The sequence below is a fragment of the Peromyscus maniculatus genome, chromosome 5, assembly GCF_049852395.1.
Source record: "Peromyscus maniculatus bairdii isolate BWxNUB_F1_BW_parent chromosome 5, HU_Pman_BW_mat_3.1, whole genome shotgun sequence".
NCBI classification, from domain to species: domain Eukaryota; kingdom Metazoa; phylum Chordata; class Mammalia; order Rodentia; family Cricetidae; genus Peromyscus; species Peromyscus maniculatus.
Window position 1 is genome coordinate 10,959,494 of NC_134856.1, and position 24,505 is coordinate 10,983,998.

The window sequence follows — 24,505 nt, forward strand, 5'->3', positions numbered from 1 at the left end:
ATCTAAGTAGCACCTACAAGAACTATACATCATACAGCGTATGCTTCGTCTATGCAGAGATGCTGTTAAGGGAGAAGGAGGAAGGGAGAAAAATCTCTGGCAGAAGTGTTGATCTAGGTAGGGATGGTTAGACCAGCAACTTTTCATATGACAGAGCTCTACTACTAAGCTATACCTCTAGCTCAACATTTGGCTTTTAAGGATAGAAAAGTCCAAAGTCCTCTGCTTTTACTGGTCCCAGTTCTAATAGTCTGGACAGCTCTACATGATCAGAAAGCCACAAAAGATGGAGTCACACTCCAGAGTCTCCAAGAGTCCTCAAAGTCCCCAGAGAAGAAGACACAAAAGTTGTTCCTAGTACATACAGGGTTTAGAAAAAAGAATAAAGAAAGAAAAAATTGGGGGGGCAGAGGATCAACCCTCATCTACAATGTACTCACTGAAAAAAATCTTAAATACTTTTCTTTCGAAGCTTTAACCATGAACATCATCAACACTACCTTTCCTACTTTTCAAACTCTGATAATGAAGTCAGGAAGAATGACTACATCAATTCCCTGGAAAGAGAAAGTACTTTATGGCAAATGCCAAGAGGGATTTCTACTAATCAAGCTAACTTTGAATGTAGCTGCCCACTTCCTATCTGACCTTCCTTCCTCAGAGAATGGAGATAGATGACACTGCTTCACAGGGCTGACATCCTGTGAAATGACGGCACCGTACCTAAGCAACACTAAGTGGCCAAAGACAGCTTCACAGAATTATCACAAGAAAATTACTATTGACTATGCAGCTTTGGCCAAACCATGTGAGTGTGTGCATGATAGGGAGAAAACTGTTAAAGATTAGGCAAATTAATAACAACAGTTACCTCGGAGGATAAGTTTAGGGGAAGAAGAGTGATTACTATCTTTTTTCTTTGTACATCTCTAGGTTATTTGGCTTCGGTTTTAATGGAAAAATCCATTGATCTACTTCTGCTGAAAAGCTGTAGGGAGACAAGTGATGAAGGACACTGATAATATTCTGCATTTTAATGGAAATACACACATGGGTGTTCATTTACTCTATTACTCACACAAGGAGTTATTGAGATTCTCCTGTAAGAAACAGACAGTAAACATTTCAGTTTGCAGGCCATTTAATCTGTTGCAATCACTCAGCTCTGCTAAACAAAAAACTCACACAGTCAATATATAAAACAAGTAAGCATGGCTATGTTCCAATAAGATATAACAGATAGCAGGCTCTCGGGCCACAGTCCGAAGACCCCTGCATTATAAACGCCAGGCATATTCTTTATGTGTGGTGAAAAAAAAAAAATCCACAATGTTTAAAAGATCAAGAACACACATACAAAAATGGTATCAAATCTATTCCCTAGAGCTGGAAGTGTTGGCACACACCTGTAATCCCAGCTACTCTGAAGGCCAAGTCAGGAGAGTATCATGTTCTATCTAGGCCAGTTGGGAAACAGTAATATTCCATTAAAAAGGAAAAAAAAAAAAAAAAAGCCTTTTTCTTTGAAAATAAAAAAATGTGCAAAACACCTATACACATAGAATCATTTTTTAAAAATTAAAAAAAAAATTTCACAACTCAGGCCAAAACTTAAATCTACAATCCAAACTCAGACCTTAAAGGCAGAATTTTCTTTCAAAAACTTACTTCATGTAACAAAAAAAAAAATCCTACTCAGTCCTCTTCTCTGCCCTCATCCAGCATGTACTAAAATATTCACATCATACTTTGTGTTCCTGCCTATCAAAAAGATGGAAAAATACAGTCATCAGCCCTCTGATTCCTTTTTAAGCTCCTGCCCCACCCTATATCCATTCTTTCAACGTTCTAACTCCCTCCTCCCTAAAATAATGAATTTAAGGTAGAAGAGACGAGGAAGAATGGAAATTTACAAGAAAGAGAATATAACTGATAATTGTTACCAAGAAAACATTTTCCCTTTCTGCTCTTAATAGGCTGTAAAGCTGATGCAATTAAATTATAACTATAGCAACTCAGCGGGTATCCGGGGCTTTCGCTCCTGCAGCATCTCTGCATAAGCAGAGGCTGCCTGCTTCAATCAGGGGAACTGTAAGCAGCCAGGAGCAGAAGTGTGGAGCCTGCAAGCAAGGCAAGTTAGTAGAAATATCTACAGACTGGCTGGGCGTTTTCTACAAGGCTAGGTAGTCTTAAAAAAAAAAAAACAAAAACAAACAGGAAACCTGCCAGGGTTCATCTGACTTACCTTTATTAATGACAACAAAATCAAAACTAGTATTTAAGAAAATAAGACTCTAGAGAAGACTACAGAACATCCACAGCATACTACTGACTTCATAGAGCAACCAGCCGCTCAGTTCTCCAGATAGCTAGAAAAGGAATGCAGTCTGCACACTACTTTGACATTTACTAAGTACCTAAAAGACAATGCCTCGCATTAAGACGCATCTTCTCAATTTCACAGAATGAAGAAACAGACCGACATTTTCCTGAATTATACATAATCCTATGACTTTCTGGACCTCCCCCGCACCCGAAAAGCTCAGTAGAAGCACGCTCTTCACCCTTCTCTCTCCAAGACCCTTCCAGAAAGACAGGAGTGCTAGAGTCGGTCTCAGTGGGTTTGAATCTCGGCTCACCACTCACCGGCTGTATAATGTGAGGAAGTTAGCAGCCCTCTCTAAACCTCTGCTGTCCAGCTATAATGTAGGGATCAGTTTTGATGCTGGCTGTGAGCATTAAGCAAAGACCATGTAAGAAGTTTCTGATACACAGTAAATAGCCATTAAATCACATTTCTCAAAGAAAGCATTTGGTGTTGAATTTTTGTTGGGTTTTTATTTTGCCCAACCAGGATCCTCTGCACACTCCATCATCCTGCTAATGCTGTATGACCCCGTTAGTCAGCATTTTTCCTCAAAGTCTTGTTCCCCTGGGACTCACCCACCTTCCCACTGTACAATCAGCTGGAGGGCACTGTACTTCAAAGCCTTTCAGAGGCAGCAGCCTCTGGGGTCACTGGCAATGAGCAGACAGAATCACTCCTCACTTGGATGGCTTCTCCTCACTGACCACTTACCAATTTTTTCCAATTAGCCTTAAAACTGTTCATGGCTGAGTGCTTTCTGGCTTTGGGTAGCACTTATGTGCACGGTCCATATCTACTAACACACTTGCAGGGGCCATTTATGATTCAATAGCCATGAACCCAAGCAGGAATTACTGAGAGCATTTTATACGGAACAGAGCTCCTCCACCTACTTCCACCCTCACACCTCTGCAGATGATATGGGCTCTCTCTCAGCTTGGTGGCTAGAACTCTAAAACCCTAGAGAGGCAAGGCAACAAAGCAAGCCTTGCTGACCTGTTATAAAACTATCCGGCTTGTGACTGTCATAGAAGAAATTGGTCCTGCCCCCCACTACCCAGTCTACCAGCAGCAGCCCCCCACCAGTACTCACGCCTTGACGTCTGCTGTCTCCTGGGATGTCCGGGTGAGGGTACGGGAACGCAGGCGTTCACCCGCTTGCTGGATCTCCTGTAAATTCCGTTCCACATGTGGAAGCTCGGAGATACCTTCGGTCTCAGCAGCAAGCTGTTCAGCCTGCTGAAGGAGCTCACCAAACCCTTCAGTATCCATTGGAGATGCAGGTGCTACATGAAAAGAAAAAGACCTATGTCAAGGGGGAGAAAGGTTTCCATTGCTGCTTCAATCCGTTACAAGATTAATAAACCTCCAGGACTTTTTGTAAACTGAAAGGGACATAGTTCATCAACAAGCAGGATGTGTTCCTGAATAGAGCCCAAGAACAGGCCTGACAGAGAAAATGACTCAGAGTGCGAACAGCTCATTTCTGAGCATACGGATTTCACCAGCAGAACAAATGCAAGCATATTAAGCCACAGGCCAGAATTCCTGTCTCCTCCTGAAGACCCAAAGAAGGTAAGAAAATGAAAGCAATTGCAGCAAGCTCCAGGAAGCCTAAAGAACAGCCCCTATACCTCCAATCCCTCCATTTACCTTGAGGGAAGAGCGCCTCACTAAGAAGGGATTGCTACAGCCTAAGGCCATATGTCACAGGATTTTCATGGTAACTCCAGGCCATGGAAACTCAGTTATGTGCCCAGCACAAGCCCTGCCATGATTTGGCTGAATTGAGACCAGAGAAATGCTAAGCATCTTCTAACTAAACTCAGCCTCACTTTATTCTAACACAACCATGTCTTCATTAACATAAAAGATGCTCTTTTATTATTCATGCCCTGGTCTCCATTTACACAATCTTACAAGGTGACTGACGGCCTCACTACATGACATCTTCCTTGCTACTGCAACTACTAACAGTAACTGTATTTACATTAATGACATCTAACTTTTAGAGTATGAACATAATTAACAAGGCCACCTGTTTCTCTAACAACTGATTGAAAGTGCTGTGAAGAATGCTGCTATGTGGTTTGAGAAGATGGCTGAACAGGGATTTGCTATTGTGATCAACTTTCAATTCCTAAGGCCCACATGGTGGGAAGAGAGAACTGACTCCCAAAACAACTCCTGCAAGTTTTCATCTGCCCTCCACATGTGGTGTGGCATGACTCCACACATACATACAAACACACCTACACATACTGTTTAAATAAATGTTTTAAAAAAAAAAAAGGGCCATGGCTCAGTGGTCAAGAGCACTGGTTACTCAGGACCCACATGTCAGCTCAAAACCAACTATAACGCCAGTCCAGGGGATCTGACATCCTCTTCTGGCCTGAGGACACTGTATGTGTGTGATGCACAGACATATCTTTTAAGAAAGTGCTACTATTTGTCAGGCATTGTGCCCACCTTTAATCCCAGTACTCAAGAGGCAGAAGCAGGTGGATCTCTGTGAGTTCAAGGCCAGCCTGGTCTACAAAGTGAGTTCCAGGACAGCCAGGGCTACACAGAGAAACCTTATCTCAAAAAAACAAACAAACAAATGATTTATTTTGATGTGTATGTTAGTGTATCTATGTGAGTGTATGCCAAGTGGGTATGGGTGCCTACAGAGGCCAGAAGAGGGCTTCAGATCCCCTTAAAACAAAAATAGTGCCAGGCAGTGGTGGGAACAGACTGTGGGACTCTTAGCTCTGCGGTCCTCATTCTCCCACAAGCAGTGATAGTCAGGTACAGCAACTGTACCGTGTGTGTGTGTGTGTGTGTGTGTGTGTGTGTGTGTGTGTGTGTGTGTGTGTGTGTGTGTGTGTGTGTGAGAGAGAGAGAGAGAGAGAGAGAGAGAGAGAGAGAGAGAGAGAGAGAGAGAGATTGATTTTCTAGGAACTTTGGTTTTAAGACTTACAGTGTATATGATTTTTGTTAAAGATTAAAGTCAGCTTACAATTTCATGAAGAAAACCAGTGTTTTCATGTTTACTCTTAGAGAAACTATTTTTGTGTTTTGAGTTTTTTTCTTTCTTCTTATATTATTCATTCATTCATTCATTCATTCATGGTTTTTCAAGACAGGGGTTTCTTTGTGTAGCCCCGTCTGTCCTGGAACTCACTTTGTAGACTAGGCTAGCCTCAAACTCAGTGATCTGTCTGCCTCTGCCTCCTGAATGCTGAGATTAAAAGCGTGTGCCAAAACATTCACACACAATATACACTGTAAGTCTTAAAACTAAACATACACATAAATTTAAAAATAAATAATTCTTTAAAAATACTGAAACTAAAATTAACAGGTCTAGAGTGGCAAGGTAGACCTACAATCCAGCACTTGGGAGGCTGAGGCAGGATGTGAGTTCAATGCCAGTGTAGCTCCTACTTAGTGTGACTCATCTAAACAAAGAAAAAAAAAAATTGAGTATTTCAATGCACACCTTTAAGTCCAGCACTCTTGAGGAAGGAGCAGGCAGATCTCTGTGAGTCTGAGGCTACGCAGGTGATCTACACCGTAAGTTCCAGGCCAGCCAGGGCTACAGAGTAAGATCCCATCTCAAAAAAGAAAAAAAGCCAGGAAAGGCGCAAAGCTACACAGAGAAACCCTGTCTCCAAAAACCCAAAAAAAAAAAAAAAAAGAAAAAGAAAAAAAGAAGAATGTTGTTACGGGGTCAATCCCATGATCTAGATCTCTTTACCCCACCTAAAAGATGCTTGGGAGCCTTTGTAAGAAAGCTATAAACGTACTGTGAACTATGGATGTGACAGGGTACACAATGTTCTTCCCAGAAGGTGGTTTTCTAAAACATTTTACATCAAGTGTGATAAGTAAATGCACTTAAAAACAAGAACATAAAGGAAATGCCAGCATGCCCACATTATCTCTGTGGGAAAGGCAAAGGCCTGGGTGGAATATTCTTGGCTCTTTTCACATGACCAAAGACGGTAAGACATAACACTAGGTGTTCTCCCCTATGGTACTTGTATTTGCTTAAGCTAACTGTAAACATCACCTTATGCTTTGCTTGCTTTAATAATAAAAATGAGAAGTGCTTTGCTTGCACTACTCGAGCTCAAAAGCCTGGGGTCCCCTAGCACCCCACTCAGATCTTTGGAATGTATCCTGGGAACCTCAGGTCTTAGCCTTGCTGGTCACAGGGTGGGTCAACAGATGCTGAGAACATTAAAGAAAATACATGAAGTCTACAATTTCTTCTGTTTCCTCATGTTGGTTTGCATTCATTTACCTGTCATCCAATGTCTAAACAATACGTGCCCCACTGAGGCACATCAACATTCTTAAATGAGGTGGATGAAAGCGCATGTGGTTTGAATGTGAAATGCTCCCAATAGAGATGTGTTTGAACACTTGGTCCCAGTTGGCGGTGAACGTTGTGGCACCTTTTGCAGGTAAAGACCTTCACTGAGGACAAAGCCTTGAGGTTTTATAACCCAGCCTCCTTCTGTTCACTCATGCCCTGGCTGTGAATGCAATGCTCCTGAAACCATGCCTTCCCTGGCATGACAGGATGCAGCCCTCAGCCAATGTCTTCGTCAGGGTTTCTATTGCAGTGATGAAACACCATGACCAAAGCAAGTTGGGGAGGACGGGGTTTACTTGGTTTACACTTCCACATCACTGTTCATCATTAAAGGAAGTCAGGACAGGAACTCAAACAGTCAGGAACCTGGAGGGAGGAGCTGATGCGGAAACCATGGAAGGGTGACGCTTACCGGCTTGTTCAGCCTGCTTTCTTATAGAACCCAGAATACCAGCCCAGGTATAGCACAACTCACAATGGACTGGATCCTCCCCCACCAATTACTAATTAAGAAAATGACCTACAGCTGGACCTTATAGAGGCATTTTCCAAATTGAGGTCCCCTCCCCTCTGATGACTCTAGCTTGTAGCAAACTGACATTAAACTAGCCAAGACACAGGATGAACTCTTTCTCCTTTAAACTGTCTCTTGTCAGGTTATTTGGTCACAGCAAGCAGAAAATTAACTAAAACAATTCCTACAATACATATATGGTAAAATGATGTCATTATATAAAGATAGTGAAATTAGATCCGTTAATTTCAGTTCAGTTGCTATACAAACATGTGGAGTTTTAATTATGAAATAACCCGGTCATTTCCACATTCTCAAAGCAACCATGTTAAATAATCAATCAAGTCAGAAAAGAAATACTCCCACTACTGGGCACTTCTGAACCATTCTAAGTCAGTGTCCTCATAAAATGGTCCCGTTAACATTCTTCTAAGCGGCCTCAATCCTGGTCTCTTATGACATTTCTGCTTGTTACATCAAAATGTACTCACCTGTTTCTGGTATTACTGGCTCATTGGTTTCTCTCCTTTTGCTCTTAAGCCCTATCCACAAGTAGAATACTTCTTTTCACCTACCGGGTCTTACGACAACTCCCAAACTGAGGGTTCACTGAGTTCTTTAAAGACTACTACATGAAGCATGGTAAGCACATGCTATAATCTAAGCATTTGGAGGCAGGAGGATGAGGAATCCAAAGGACCCCGGCTACTGATTATCAACTTGAAAGGATGTATAGTCATCTAAGGTGCAGGTTTCCGGACACATCTGTGAGAAATCATCTCGTAGGTTAGTGTCTGGGCATGCCAGAGAAGAACTATCTACCATGGGTTAACTGAGGCAGGAAGACCCAAGCTAAGTATGGGCGGTTCATTTCCACAGTCTAGATGCTGTGCTAGGGAAAAAGGAGAAAGCCAGTGAAGTACCGTGTTCAGTATTCTTCCTGACTGTAGATGCAGTGACCAGCCCTCCGGTTCCTGCCATCAGGGCTTCACCATGGACTGGACTATCAAACTGAGCGCCAAGATAAACCCTCTCCCCTCAAATTGCTTTTGTCACAGTATTTTACCACAGCAACCTGAAAAGTAACTAATATAGCTACAGTTGGAGGCCAGCCTGGACTACAAGACACTTTCTCAAAAGCAAAAAAAGACCACTGGGTCACCCAGAAATAGCTACCACTCAGTTCTGTTTTAAACCTGTTACTCCCAGAACACGTTCCAGAGACCAGAGTCTCAGAACCTCCAAGCTGAGAAGAAAGAAAGGGAAGCATGAGAGTCCTCGAAGCCAGCGTCTCAGGGCTGTCTAGTCTCCCGGGAGCTGGGTGAAGGGAATGGTTATTTCAGTCTTTGTAGGTCAATCTCTGTCACTACTTAGTATTGCCATTGTAGTTTGACAGCAACCAGAGAGAACATGCAAGCAAATAAGCATGTCTGCTCTCCAGCAAAACTTTAATAATGTATGCTATAATCTGAATTTCATATTACTTTAACATGAAATATTATCCTTTTTAGATTCTTTTCAATGATTTAAAGACATGAAACCCCTTCACAGCCTTTGATAATCCTGGAAGTCTGTCTGAGCTGACAAATCATGGTTGGATGCCAGTGCTAAGCACCTGGCTAAGCCACACAGGCACTAGGCTCCAGCAGTGGAAACAGGTACAAAGAGTCAATGAAGGCTGGGGATACAGCTCAGGGAGCAGAGCACTTGCCTACCACACACAGCCCTGGTTTTGATCCTCAGCACTTCTGAATAAAAGATTAAATGAGGGGCTGGAAAGATGGCTCAGAGGTTAAGAACATTCGATAATCTTTCCAGAGAACCTGGGTTCAATTCCCAGCTCCCACATGATGGCTCACAACAGACTCTAACTCCAGCCCAGGAGATTTGATGCCCCCTTCTGGCCACCATGGGCATTGCATGCACATAGTACACATACATTCAGGCAAACATTCATACACATAAAATAAAAATAAATTTAAAAAAAGAAACCTCAAAGCCCACCTCCACTGACTTACTTCCTCCTCAACTGTGCCGTCAATTGGGGACCAAGTGTTCAAATGCTCATGACTATGGAGGAACATCTCATTCAAACCACAATTCACATCTATATAATCAAACAGTACTCACTCAGTACCAGAGTGATTCTAATTTTCCCATATACCCAAATACTATCTCCTTCAACCACAAAGATCCTCCACCCTAAAAAAAAAAAGCAGTTAGCACTACTATATTTTGAGAGATATTGTCAAAGACAGACATTTGGGAGCTAGGAAGATGGATGAATGGATAGATAAAGAATGTGCCTGCTACATGAACATGTGGACGTGATTTTGGATCCCCAACACCCACTTTAAAAGCCAGGACTAGTGGTATACACCTACAATCCTGGCACTGGGAAATGGAGATGCGAGTATTAGTGAGAAAACGTACTTTGCCTCACCAGCGAGTCTAGACAACTGGACAAGCTCTAAATTGAAGCATAAGTCTCAAAAAATAACATGGAAAGCAGTAAGAGGAAGACACCTGACATTGACCTCTGCACAAGCATGCACAGGCGCGCGCGCGCGCGCGCGCGCGCGCACACACACACACACACACACACACACACACAGGAAACTGATACATAGCAGGCAGGTAGATCTCTGAGTTCTAGGCCAGCCTAGTCTACAAAGTGAGTTCCAAGACAGCCAGAGCTGCACAGAGAAACCCTGTGGTGGGGGTGGGGGGTGACCCACATAGAAAAGCATTAGTATTTTTTATGTTGTTTCTTTGTTGTGCAGAATCTCACTAATTTTGTAACCATTAGTCCGGAACTCATTAAGTGGCCCAGAGTGATCAAATTGAGGTGATCCTTTTGCCTCAATGTGTGAGCCACCACATCCACACAGGAAAATAAATTTTAAAATTTTTAAACAGTTAAAAAGAAAAAGGGCTGGATAGCTCCCTCAATGGTTAAGAGGACTTCAGCACACACATGGTGGTTCATGACCACCCACCCGTAAGTCCAGTTCCAGGGATCCAAGCCCTCTTCTGGACTTACTGGACACAAGAAAGGCATGTGGTGCACTTTCAGACATGCAGTCAAAACACTTAATACACACACACAAAGTTAAAATAAAAAAATAAAAACCACTTATACATATAGAAAAATAATAATAAATCTAATGGGGGGGGCTGAGGTGACAGCTCAGTGGTTAAGAGCACCTGCTATTCTTCCAGAGGACCTGAGCTCAGTTCCCAGCACACAATGGTGGACTCACAACCATCTTTAACTCCAGTTCCAGGAGATCTACGGCTCTCTTCTGGCCTTTGAGGGCACCAGGCACACCATGTGGTACACAGACGTACATGTAGGCAAAACACCCAACAAAAATAAAAATAATTTTAAGAAGACAAGGACCTGCCAAATGTCTCAGTGGAATAAAGGTGCTGGCGGCTAAACCTGACAACCTGAGTTCAATCCCTGTGATCCACATGGTGGAGAGAATCAACTCCTAAAGGCTGTGCTTTGACCACATAAATTATGTTCACATTTGCACTTGTGACCACAAGTGAGTGCACACACAATACAAAAATAAAATGTTAATTGTTGTTTTGTGTAACTGTGAAACACTGGAGCGAGGAGGATCTGGGGAGACAGATCAGTGGGTAAGAACACTGCCTCACAAGCATAAGACCTAAGTTCAAATCCCCAGAAGCCAAGTAGAAACCTAATACACTGTGTGAGTATCTGCACTGGCACAAGCATCTAAACTTCCAGCACTCCTCAGTGGAGATGGCAGGCAGAGACAGGAGAATGCTCAGAAGCTAGCCTGGCATACTCAGTGGGATGACAGAGACTCCATCTTAAACATGGTGGAGGGGAGAACCAACACCAGAGGTCGTCCTCTGACCAACATATATGCTGCCATGGTATGCATGCTTATATTACACACAGGAATACATGTGTGCACGCACATTCAAAAAGAAGGTAATTCCTAGAGTCCTAGGAGACAGCAGGAGAGACCTGATCATTACTCATAACCTAGTCTTCTGGGGAAAACGAAGAAGTAAAATCAATGAGCCCACACAGAGAAGGATCTGGGTAAGTACTGCCCAGGATGACTCAGTGTTTGCAGAAAGGAACGTGTAGTGTCATAAACGTCACTTGTATTAGTTCATCTGCAGGCAGCAAAGAGAAGGAGCCCAGTGGCACACAGAAACACAAGTAACTTTCTAAGGACTTTCCTTAAGGAACTTTCTGGTGAACTTCAGCTGTCAGGGGGCAGAAGTCCTAGCTAGAAATAGAGAGCAAGAGTAGACCCCAGGAAGCTCCACCCCACACCCACCCTCTCACCTTGGGACTGCACTGTCCAAGATCATTTCTAAGGGACTGCCCACACATGTCTGTCTTTAGACTCACCTTTAAACTCCTCAGAAGGAGCAGCCCTTTGTTAGAGGAATAACCTCTCCTGTGGCCATGTGTTAATATTCTGAGACACTTTTTGTGGTGGTCTGAATATGAATGGCCCCACAGACTTATGTGTTTGAATGCTTGGCCCATAGGGAGTGGCACTATTGGGAGGTATGTCCTAGTTGGAGAAAGTGTGTCACTGAGGGGTTGGGTTTTGAAGTCTCATATGCTCAAGCTACACCCAGTGTGGCTCAGTCTCCTCTAGTATCATGTCTGCCTGCATGCCACCCATCATGACGATAATGAACTAAACCTAAACCTCTAAACTGTAAGCCAGTCCCAATTAAATGTTTTCCTTTACAAGAGTTGCCATGGTCATAGTGTCTAAAACCCTAAGTAAGACACTTCTGGATATTACAATCTGGGACAGAAGACATATATTATTGCTGTGTAGAGAGTGGAGGCCAAGGTTTCTGCTAAACATCCTACAACAAACAGCATAACCTTTGACAAAGAATTGACCCAAAATATTAATAGTTTCCAAGCTGAGAAACCCTTCTATAAACCAAGATAGGTGTCTTAGTTTAAAAAAAGAGTTACTATCGCTACGATGAAACACCATGACCAAAGCAACTTGGGGAGGAAAGGGTTTATTCAGCCTACCCTTCCACAACACAGTTCATTATCAAAGGCAGTCAGGACAGGAACTCAAACAGGGCAGGAATCTGGAGGCAGGGACTGATGCAGAGGCCATGGAGGGGTGCTGCTTACTTACAAGCTTGCTCCTCATGGCTTGCTCAGCCTGCTTTTTTATAGAATCCAGGACCACCAGCCCAGGGATGGCACCACCCAGAATGGGCTGGGCCCTCCCCTATAAATCACTAATTAAGAAAATGCTCTACAGGCTTTCCTACAGCTGATCTTATGGGGGCATTTCGTTAACTGAGGTTCCTTTCTCTCAGATGACTACAGCAGTGTCAAGGTGACATAAAACTATCCAGCACAACAGATTTCAAAGGTACACACCATTAGGGACACTATGATCCTCTGGAAAAATAACATGTATTCTTTTAAATATTTAAATATTTCTTTCTTTTTTTAAAAAAAGATTTATTTATTTATTTATTTATTTATTTATTTATTTATTTATTTATTTATTTATTATGCATACAATGTTCTGCCTGCATGTATGACTACAGGCCAGAAGAGGGCATCAGATCTCATTACAGATGGTTGTGAGCCACCATGTGGTTGCTGGGAATCGAACTCAGGACCTCTGGAAGAGCAGTCAGTGCTCTTAACCTCTGAGCCATCTCTCCAACCCCATTTAAATATTTCTTAAATACTAGGCCCTAACAACAATATAGGAGCCTTCCCCCTCAAAATAATTTAAAAATTGCTGTATACACAAAATTATTTCATTGGGGCTTTTTAAGGTGGTATGCACACCCTAGTATAGCATACAGTAATGGAAAAGATCAAATTACAGCCTATACTACCAGCAAGATCCCCTCTCAAAACAAAGGGGGGCAAGCTGTGCAAGTCTACTTAAAAACAGGAAAACTAATCTATTGTGCTAGAAACCAGAATACTGGTTATTAGGGACTCGGACAAAGTACTGATTAGGAGTGAGCATAGCATACCTTTCTGGGTACTATGGATTGAATTGTGGCACTATGAATAATTGAATAATGTCAAAATTATGCTAATGGAATGACATAAGGAAATGAAGTCTTTGGGAGGCAGTAAGTTTAAATAAAGTGATAAATGGTGGAGACTATAAGATGCAATAGGTGCCTTCTATGAAAACGTAACAGAGCCTGCTTTCTCCCACTCCTCCTCAGGCATGTGTCAAGGAGAGACCAGGTGTGCACAGTGAAAGCAAGACAGTAGCCATTAACAAGACCCTCACCAGCACCCATCCATGCACAAACCTCCAACTTCCAAAGAAGTAAGATAAACAATTTCAGGAGGGGCAGTTGTGCTGGGTTTTTTCTTTTTGTACACTGTGCTTTGTTTTGTTCTGACAAGATCTTGTCATGTAGCTAAACTGACCTAGAAAACACAATCGTACCTCTGCCTCCAGAATGCTGGGATTACAAGCACCAAGACCAGTTCAAATTTCTGTTTAAGTCACCCAGTCTTTACCTTTACCCACTGATCCATCTTATCAGCCTCAAAGAAACTTTTTGAAAGAAACAGGTAGGTATTAAAAGTTAATGCTAGCCGGGCGGTGGTGGCGCACGCCTTTAATCCCAGCACTTGGGAGGCAGAGCCAGGCGGATCTCTGTGAGTTCGAGGCCAGCCTGGGCTACCAAGTGAGTTCCAGGAAAGGCGCAAAGCTACACAGAGAAACCCTGTCTCGAAAAACCAAAAAAAAAAAAAAATAAAAGTTAATGCTAACTCCTAGTAAAAACTTTGAAACCAAATTCTATCCAACCTCCTATCTAAACAGACGAAAGGTGATATTCAAATTCTTACAAGGTCTTCCAACAGCAGTGCCTGGCTTCTCACTATCACAAGGCCTGACTGTCGTTCCTTAAGCTCTAGTCCTTGTACGACACTAGGTAGTGTCCCTCTAGCCACTGCCGCCTGTCAGCCTCCTTTTTTATCTGACATCACTTTCCTTATACTGCTCTTGCTCAAAAACTCTCTTGGGCCCCCTCATAGGGACTGCGGTAAGACCGCTTTTGACTTTCCACATCTGACACCAGATTTACTGTCCATGAACACCCCTGTACATGCCCTGCCCTGGCTTCTCACACTTTTACCAAACAAAAACACCACCCAAGCTCCAAACAGCTATTTCATCTTTATATTGTGAGACTCTGGGCAAGATAATCACTCCTTCTGAGACTTATCTTTAAAATTTACTCCCTCCCTGCCACATAGTAACTATTCAATAAATAAGTATTATTAAGGTCAATTCAAATCTCAACCTAATACTATCGTTTAGTTATATTCGAAGTGTGCTCTCTCCAAGAGATCAATGGCCTAAGAGCTTGGTCCCCAATGTGGCAATATTCAAAGGTAGCAGAACCTTTAAGAGGTTGGGCCTAGTGGGGAGCCTCTCCCTGTTCCCTGGCTTCCTATCTTATCATGTGATCTCTCTCTTCCCCTCCCCCCTCCCGGTCATGACGATATCTGCTATGAGTTCACTTATTCTTAAAATACATAAATACATGAGTCCACTTTTGTTTATTCCACCACTATCACCCTGCTCCACTTGCACATGTCACATCCAGGTGACAATAACCTCCAGAGCTGGTTCCCATTCCTAATATTGATGCCTTCGCTACCCAGTATGTTTTCTGCCTCATAGTGGGAATAAGCCTTTGAAAATCAGGGCTGGGAATGTAGCTCAGTGGTACAATGCTTACCTAGCAGGCTCAAGGCCCTAGCTTTAAATTTCAGAACTACAAAAAAATGTGTTGTTGTTGTTGTTTTTTTTTGGGGGGGACTAAGCCTTTAATAACTCCCATTACCTGTAAACTAAAGCCAGATGTGAGGGTGCCTGCCTGTACTCCCAGCTACTCAGAAGGCTGAGGCAGGTGGTACTCAGCACTCGAGCTTGCCTAGCATGCATGAGGTCTGCGTGTGCTGTGAGACTCCATCATCTGTCCCTATACCAGCCCCTGCCCTTCTGTACACTTTCCCCCACTACTATGCACGTCAGCCATATTTCCTCTTGTTGGGTCTTCAAATATGCTAAATTCACTGGCTGCCACTGGCTTCTACAGGCACCACTTCCTCTGCATCTACAGTGCATCCATCCCTAAACATCGACGAGGTTTATCCCTCACTCCATTCAGTCTCAGCGCATGGGTCTCCTTTCTGAAGAAGCTAAGACACTCCAGCTAAAGCAGCCTCACCATTTCCATACTCTACCCCTCGGAAGCACACGTCAATACCTGTTAATTAAGCATCTGTCTTCTACCAGGGTCCTTGAGTCCAGCATACCCAGTGCAGGGAACAAAAAGTAATAATGCACCAGACACCCAAAATGACTGCAAGGAGGGGGGCCTTACTGACCAACACAGGAGTTTAGAAAAGAAATTTCTGGCAGTGCTTGAGACTTTTCTGGTAGCCAGCAACTATGTGTTGGAGGATTAAGCTATTTGAGTGCACTGGTGGAATAGGTGTAGTGTGGTTTAGGAGGCTGACAGGGCAAAGTGTGTGTGGCACAAGCATGAGGATTTGAATTTGGATCCTCGCACCCACGTATAAAGCTGAGTGTGGTGGTATCAGTCTGACCCCAGCACTGAGGGAGGGACAGACACTGACTGGTAGATCCTGGTGATCCACTGGTCAGCCAGTCAAGCCAACCGTTAGGCTCCAGGTTTAGTGAGAGCTGCTACCTCAAAAACTGCAATGGGAATGATAAACATCCAACATCTACCTCAAGCCTCTGGACTGCTGGCATCCACATACACTGGCATGCACACCCCACACACAAGGATACATCAAACACACACAGTGCAAAGCTACAAAGTATTTTAAGCTTTAGGTTATATGAGACAGAGGAGAGATAGCCATGGAAAGACCATGAGGGCAAAACAAAGAAGACTCCTGCATCTGAGTTCTGATTCTTTCTCCAAACCAATTAGTTCTAATTGTCCACCTGATGCCTATACCTGCCTCATCTATGGGTGCCAGCAACAATTCCAGCTCTCCACCTTGGGTCCCTGTAACAGCCAATTTAACCAGAAACCATCTGCTCCCTCTCACCTGAGCCCAGACTATCTCCAAGTTTACTTCTCATGCCTTGTGACTAGTCATAGCCTCAGCTCTCCCTCTTCTGACCTCACGCCTTCCTCCTGATTACCTCAACAACCTCTCACTTCTTCTAACTCATTCTCCCCGTGGCCAAAGTGGCCATTCCAAAATACCTCCCATCTTAGACCCATCGGGGGCACCTTCAACCCCTACACAAGGGTTTAGACTTTGACAGAACTGCACCAGGTGCTCTGTAGACCAGACACTGCCTTGCATGTCTTCAACTCTTCCCAGCTCTACCCTGCAGTTCTCTATTCCTTGGGCACCTATGCAGCTTCTTCCCTTCACACTCCTGCACATGTCAGGTACACACATCCCCACCCCACACACAGGGAGCTCCGACACATACTGCCAAGTCAGAGGGCAGTTCCACCTACCCAAAGGCCCTCCCTGATTGTTCTGAACCTTCTCTATGTTCTTCCCTAGTGGAGTAATTATGACCATCTCTTCTGGAAACGTCTTCCTGCAGGGGAACGTTCCCCAGTACTTAACTCTGAGTCCCGAGCAGCTAAGTTTGCCACATAATAGAACTAAAAACATTTGCTAATTAAAACGACCTGTAATACTAACAGACCTGGGCCCTCTCACCTCCTAACCTTTGCTCTGACACCTCCCCACCGACTCGATACATCTACCTTGTAGGATCGGGGGATTGGAGAGATGGCTCAGCAGTTAAGAGAGTTTACTGTTCTTTAGAGGATCCCAATTCAGTTCCCAGCACCCACATCAGTGACTTACAGTTGTCTGTAACTCCAGCTCAAGGGAATATGACACTCCCTTCCAGCCTCCACATACATAGAATATACATAGGAACACATGGGTGGGGGGAGAGCCTAAACTCACCACAGTCCCAACTGTTCACATCTCATGGTTTTTGTACTTGCTGCTCCCATTGCCAGAAAATTTCTCTCTATTCCCATGATTTACTTTTATTTCGTTCTGGTCTCTCTTCCAATATCCCTGCTCCTTCCTCCAGTGCTAGGGATCAAACCCAGAGCCTTGCTCATAGTAGGCAAGTGCTAAACAGCTCTAGCCCTTTAAAACTAGTCCTGAACTATATTTTATATTTTCACGTTTATTGTTTATGTGATGTCCTCCAAGCCTATAATATTAAAAACATTCATTTATTTTGTATTTATTGAGCTCTACTGTATACCAGACCTAGGTCCTAGGCACTCATGTTCTACAGGGAGAAAATAAACAATCCACAGAACAAGTCAAAGCCAAATGCTAAGAACAACTACAGCAGTGAAGACAAGGAGTGAGGCAAGTCTTACACCCCAGATGCCCCTCTAAGAAAGGCTCCAAGTAAGAGGACAGGCAAAGCAGACATCCAACTGCAATGGCAAAGCCCTGAATCAAAGCATATCCAGCAGCCGTAGAGGGGGTAGCAGACAGAGAGTGAGGGTGAGATTAGTAAAAGCCTTACAGCTCACGATGGGAATCTTACTTTTTATTACTATTACTATTATTATTTATTGAGAAGACTTACTGGAGAGTTGGGGAATATGGAGATTCTTCAGACTGGATCTCACTTGTAGTCCAGGCTGACCTCAAACTTGAGATGCTCCTGCCTCAAACTCCTAAGTGCTAGGATTACAAGCATGCACCAGCACATTCAGCTTGGGAGTGGGGGTATGACCTGGTGAGCTCTTTAACTGTTAGGATGAAAAGCAAGGAGCAGGAAGCCCAGAAGAAAAGCTACTTCAACAATGCAACTAAGAAGTGATGGTGACTGGCGTCCTCGTGGCAAACACTGAATATGGACTGGGGGGAGTGGAAGACAGCCAATGGAGACTCAAAGATTATCGGCCAGACCCTTTTTATATCACTAAATGACAGAAAATGGAACGAGGGACTAGGGATGAGGCTCAATGAAGCCTTGGAGTCTCTCCCAAGTACAAGAGGAGGAGGAAGAAAGGGAAGGAAGGAGAAAAAGGTCAGTGGCAGGCAAATACTGCTAGACCTCACACACCCGTCATCCCAGCACCCAGGAAACTGAGGCAGGAGGATCTAAAGTTTAAGGCAGGCCTGGGCTGCAGAGCAGAAAACCTGTCGTTGTGCCCCCCCCCAAAAAAAATAGATAAGATAGATAGGCTGAGGAGTCGGGGGGGGGGGAGATAGAAGGGAGTTTGCTAGCTTTATCTTGTTTCAGTAGGTGATCAGACAATCTGAAGATGTTAAGTAGGCAGCTGGATAAAGGTCAGAGAGAGGAGCCCAGGCTAAAAATACAAATACAGGTTCTTAGCCTAATGCACAGGAATTTAAAGCTGGATGAGTTCGGCATAAATAAAAAAAAAAAAAAAGTGGGAAAACGATGCTTGGGTATTTTTATGAAATAAACGAATGTTCCTGGTACGGTAACAGGTTTGGAGTACGGTGCCCCCCAGACAGAACACAAAATGTGTCCCCAAACAGAATACCAGCGCTGACCTTTGCCTGTGCTGAAAACCATCTATGCGGGGTAGGGCTGGGATAGGGTCTGACACAGACTAAGCTGGCTTCAAACTCGCCTGGACAACGACACCATGCCCAGCATGCTGTGATTTTCTTTCAAAGGGGCCCCAGTATAACCGGGGATCCCTTACAGAAGATAGGATGCAGGGCACCCAGAGACAGGTGAGCCAACCGGCGTGGCAACCATCAGCATCCTGTTGGGTTCTCAGTAGAGGAGACAGGAGTCGGCAGGGCTTGGCTGGGTCGTCTTTACTGGAAAGAGCCATTCTCTGGAAGGACACCCCCCAAAGACCGCAGCCAGGCGGGGTGACGCCTGGCAGCCGTGAGCGCGGGTGGGCGTGGCGACAGCGCACGAGTGAGGAGGACCACGCTCGGAAGAGCCTAGTCACAGCGCTCGGGGAGGTGTCGCCGGCCGGCGCTCCCAGCCGCCGCAAGAAAGGAAGCGCGAGCCCCGTGACTGCGAACTCGGGATGGGGTTCCAGCCAGCCTCGGGGGTCCCGCTTCGAGGCCGGGTCCCACGTGACCACCTGCCGCTCGCACTCCTTACCTAGCTCCGCCGCCGGTCTGCCGTCCGCTCCCGGGTGCCGCACTACGCCGCCGCCGCCGCCGCCGCTTCTCGCGCCGCTCGCCCGCGCTTCCTGATTGGCCGCGGCGGTCAGCTCCCAGAAGCCCCTGCGCGCCGCGCCGCCAAATGAACTTTATGGAGGCCCGCGAGAGAGGACACGAACATGGGCGGGGCGGGGGCGGGGCCGTCGTTGCAAGTTAGTCGAAGGAGCTCCGCCCTCCTCCCCGCCCACGTGGCTGGAGTTGACAGTCCTGGAAGAAGCGTTTCCGCGGTTCCCCCGAGCTGGACAAATCCAGAGAGATCTGCCACCCACTGTAGAGTTCCAGTCAAGTGCCAGGGCTTGTTCTAGGCTCTGAGGACACGGTGCCTTCCACAGCAGACAGGATCCCTGACTTCAAGCGGTTCTCAGCCTGGCCAGGGAAATAGAATATAAGTAACTGCAGGAGTAACTAGGAGAGCTAGGAACTGAAAAGCAAACTAATTGAAGAAAATGATTGGACGGCCAGGGAAGGCTTCTCCTAGGTGACATTCCGACTAAAAGGTGGAAGATAAAAACACATTTCGGAGTTTTTTAGGGGGGAAGCCTGTGGTTTGGCAGCCTGAACAAGCTAGTCTGCGGCTGCCCATCCCAACAGGCCAGTAACAGAAAAGAGCAATGGTGAAATGCCAAAGAGAGAGAGAGATTGCTTCAGTGCGGCCACTTCAGGAAGAGGGACAGAATGTGGTACAGGGATATATTAGGACCTTCTAGAGAGTCTGGTAGGTAGGAAAAAAAAATCTGAAAACAGACTCAGAAGGAAACTAAAGGGCACTTTTGTTGGGAATTTGAGAGAAAGACAACAGAACAGGCAAGCTACAGATCTCAGCAACTGCTGAGAAGAGAGACCTGGATAAGAGGAAGTTTGGAGTTAGAATTCAAAAGGGGCTGGGCGGTGGGCGGTGGTGGCACACGCCTTTAATGCCAGCCCTTCTTCTGGAGGCAGAGGCAAGTGCATCTCTGAGGCTAACCTGGTCTACAGAGTGAGTTCCAGAACAGCCAGGGCTACACACAGGAAACCCTGTCTTGAAAAACCAAACCAAACCAACAAACAGACCAAAAAAAAAAAAAAAGTAGAATTAAAAAGGGAAGCAGGCTTAACTCTGAAGATCTGTAAGTAATTGCATCAAGGAAAGGACTTCTGGTGTATTTACCCCGTATCTTACTAAGGGGCTAGCTACTCCTCCCGTCTTAACAGCATGATGCGTGCGTGCCTGCGTGTGTGTGTGTGTGTGTGTGTGTGTGTGTGTGTGTGTGTGTGTGTGTGTGTGTGTTCTGGTGCCCAAGGGCCAAAAGAGGTCATCCCACCCCCTGGAGCTGAAGTTACAGGTTGTTGTGAAACATGGATGCTAGGGACCAAACCCAAAAAGTCCTTTGCAAGAGCAGTATGCTGAGCCATTGCTTCAGCTCCCATAATACCTTTTAATTGTTAAAGAGGCAGTTTTTGCAGTGCATAGTAATGGACACATCTAACCTTTCAGTGATGTCGTAGTCATGACATAATAATAGGAACATGTGAACACAGGCCAGGACAAAGTTGTCACCATTAATAATTCTAGTTTAGAGGATACCTACTTGGTAAAGTGTTATCTTCAGCTTTGCCTTAAATACTTAGGGAACATAAATACAATTAGCATCCAAAGAAACCCACACCAATTAGCATTATAGCTGCATAGAAATTCTTTCTACATGCATGTGTATGTTTGTGGTATAAAGTTGTATATGTGCAGAAGTGTGTGGACAAGTATGTGCATGTATTTGGAGGTCAGAAGTTGATGTAGGATGTCCTTATCACTCTTCTCATTTTTTGAAACAGCATCTCTCACTGAACACAGAGCTCACCAATGGGCATAAATAGCTGGTCAGTGAGCTCCAGGGTCCACCTGTCTCTGCCCCCCTCCCCTTAGCGCTAGGGTTACAGAAGCTTGCCACCACCTGGGGCTTTTACTTAGGCACTGGGGATCAAAACTTAGATTCTCATGTTTGCACAACTAACCAACTAAGTCTTCTTGCAGCCCAATCACGCCTGTGTGTATGTGTTCCACATGTGTGCTAGATGCCTGCAGAGGTCAGAAGAGGGCATTGTATCCCCTGAGACTGGAATTATAGACAGCTGTGAGCCAGCATGTGGGTGCTGGGAATAGAACCTGGGTCTTCTGCAAGAACAACAAGTGCTCTTTACCACTGAACATAACTACAGTTGTGCCCCACCAATTTTTTATATTATAAATTAAATCAGCTTTTATTTTTCAAGCAAAATTTAGAAACTTTGGCTCTATAAGACATGACAAAAATCAATACTTCAGACTTCTTGCCTATGTAGGAAGTGGGAGTAGTGACCACAGTAGCCATTTTCTAATTCCAAGTGTGTCTCATAAATACAATCATTGTAAAACACTTAGTCAAGGGCTGGAGAGATGGCTCAGTGGTTAAGAGCACTGACTGCTCTTCCAGAGGTCCTGAGTTCAATTCCCAGCAACCACATGGTGGCTCACATCCATCTGTAATGAGATCTGGTGCCCTCTTCTGGCCTGCAGCCACATATGCTGTATAAATAAATAAATAAACAAATCTTTAAAAAAAAAAAACACTTAGTCAAGGCAAATAGAGATCAACCAGTTTTAAATGGAGGATTGCCAAAATGGCAACTTTTCCTCTGAACGGTAATGATCACAAATGGCATAAATGTCACATTTTTATTCACTATTGAATATATTGTAAGTCCTGGTGCAATGCATATTGTATAAAAGAAGGCATTTGGTATGTATTAAACTTGTATGCTATTAACTGTAAACTTTTGCATAATATTTAAATAAAGTTCAGATACATGGCTCTCTCTACACATTTCTTTCTAGTCACAGATACATAGGGTGTTAAATGTACTAAAATTATCTTAAAATAGATGCTTATAAAATGATTATCAAAATATGAACATAAAGCTGCTTGGAGTGGTCCATTCCTTTAACCCCAGTACTTGGGAAGCAGGAGCAGGCCAAGCTCTGAGAGTTCCAGGCAAGCCTGGTCTACAGAGGGAGTTCTAGGCCAGCCTGGTCTACAAAGTGAAACCCTGTCTCCAAAACAAAAACAAAACTAACACAGTTACTTAAGTGGCCCTTCCCTGTATTAAGGCTCTGCTTCCTGACTAGCCAAAAAGACGGAGAAAAATAAGCAGAAACACAAATAGCTTTCTTGATTTAAAAAAAAAAAATTGTCCTTAAAGCCAGCTTTTACAAATGTTTCTAAGAGTGGATTTTTTTAATGTTTTAGACATGGTCTCACTCTACAGCCCTGGCTGGCTTGAAACCTGCTATGCACACCAGACGAACCTCCAGCCTCCGCCTCCCCTGCACCACGCGAGCTGGGATTACAGGTGGACACTACCGCACCCAGCCTAGAGCAGAATCTGTTTAAGAAAGCCTGTTCCTATAGACACAGAGAATTAGGTTCCGCTGCTACCTCAGTGTATTAGGTTTTTTTTAACCTTGGAAAAGTTCTTTAGATAAGTTTATATTTTGAACTATTTCGTGACTTTGCATTTAGACATGGTTATTTCTTAATAAAAATGTTTGTATAGCTTTTTCATCAAAGTGGCTTAAAGTATTCAAGTTTATTTCTTGATTATGTGTATATGTGTGTGATCTTGTAGCGCAGGTGCCTGTGAGCTGCCAGGCATGGGTGCTAGGAACCAAACTCAGGTCCTCTGCAAAGAGTAGTGGGTTCTTAGTCACTGAGCCGGCCTCTTAGACTTTAATATATATATATATATATATATATATATATATATATATATATATATTCTGTGTATAAAATGTACATTGTTAATTTTAATTTTAACTCTGGAGTTGGGGGTGTAGCTCCATTGGTAGAGATTTGGGGTTGACACCCAGCAGTTATCAGAGTTTTTAGGGTAAAATCCTGGGTACAGGCTCAGTGGGGAGGAAATTCTTTCTTTACCCATTTTTGGCTCAACTGATGAAGCCTAAAAGACAGGGGAAATTATGGCTTTTGGCAAAGGGAAAGGAAGCCCCAGTCTGGAGTTTGAACCCTCTCACCAGCTAAAAGTAAGAATTCTAGTATAATTACGGCCACAGAGGTGCCTAAGCAGGTAAAGCCACGTAGTGACCTAAGTTTGATTCCTGGAACCCACGTGACTGAAAGACAGAACATGCTCCCACAGGTTGTCCTCTGACTTTGGCATGCATGCCATGGTGCATACACACATGCGTATGCACAAACACAGAGAGAGAGATAAATGCAATGACTGTTTTAAAAGAATTCCAGCACAGTCAAGCATTTGCTGTGAAGGCTGATAGAGTAAAAATAATATCCCTAGGCTGTGTATAGTTCAATTAGTCGAGTGCTTTCCTTGCATACATGAAGTTCTGATGATCTGAGTTCGATCCCTGGGCCCACTTGGTAGAAGAAGAGAAATAGTTCCCACATGTTGTCCTCTGACCTCCACAGGCATAAGTCCCCTCAACACACACACACACACACACACACACACACACACAAAAAAAAAAAAAGAGGGCTGGAGAGCTGGCTTAGCAGTTAAGAGCACTGGCTGCTCTTCTAGAGGTCCTGAGTTCAATTCCCAGCAACCACATGGTGGCTCACAACCACCTGTAATGAGATCTGGTGCCCTCTTCTGGCCTGTAGGCAATGCAAGCAGAACACTGTATACATACATACATACATACATACATACATAATTTAAAAAAGAAAGAAAAAGACAACTTTAAAGACAAACATCACACACACACACACACACACACACACACACACACACACACACACACCAGTTGACCCTAAGACCAGCCACTGAATGAAATTTGTCATACATGTTTCTAAGGCTCATATCCAAAATACATAAGGACCTTCCACAGTCACAAAGATAACTCTATCAAAAATAAGCAAAAGACTGGGACTGGAAAGAGCCTGGATTTACTATGCTTGTCCTTGAAATCCCAAGAGAGAAAAAAGAAGACAGGTGTAGTTGTTTGTGCTTATCATCCCAGCTCAG

The 24,505-nt window shown here is 44.1% G+C and overlaps 1 protein-coding gene across 1 annotated transcript in view; it reads right to left on the reverse strand.

Moving 5' to 3' along the window:
• The window catches only part of Nup93 (nucleoporin 93), a 110,622-nt gene extending 91,059 nt beyond the window's left edge, over positions 1–19,563 (reverse strand). Inside the window, exons 1-2 of the mRNA XM_006985211.4 lie at positions 19,428–19,563; positions 3,462–3,654 (exon numbers count right to left, since the gene is read on the reverse strand). Coding sequence (XP_006985273.1) covers positions 3,462–3,640 — 179 coding nt within the window. The 5' untranslated portion in view covers positions 3,641–3,654; positions 19,428–19,563. The remainder of the gene's footprint in view (positions 1–3,461; positions 3,655–19,427) is intronic.
• Positions 19,564–24,505: the final 4,942 nt, after the last annotated feature.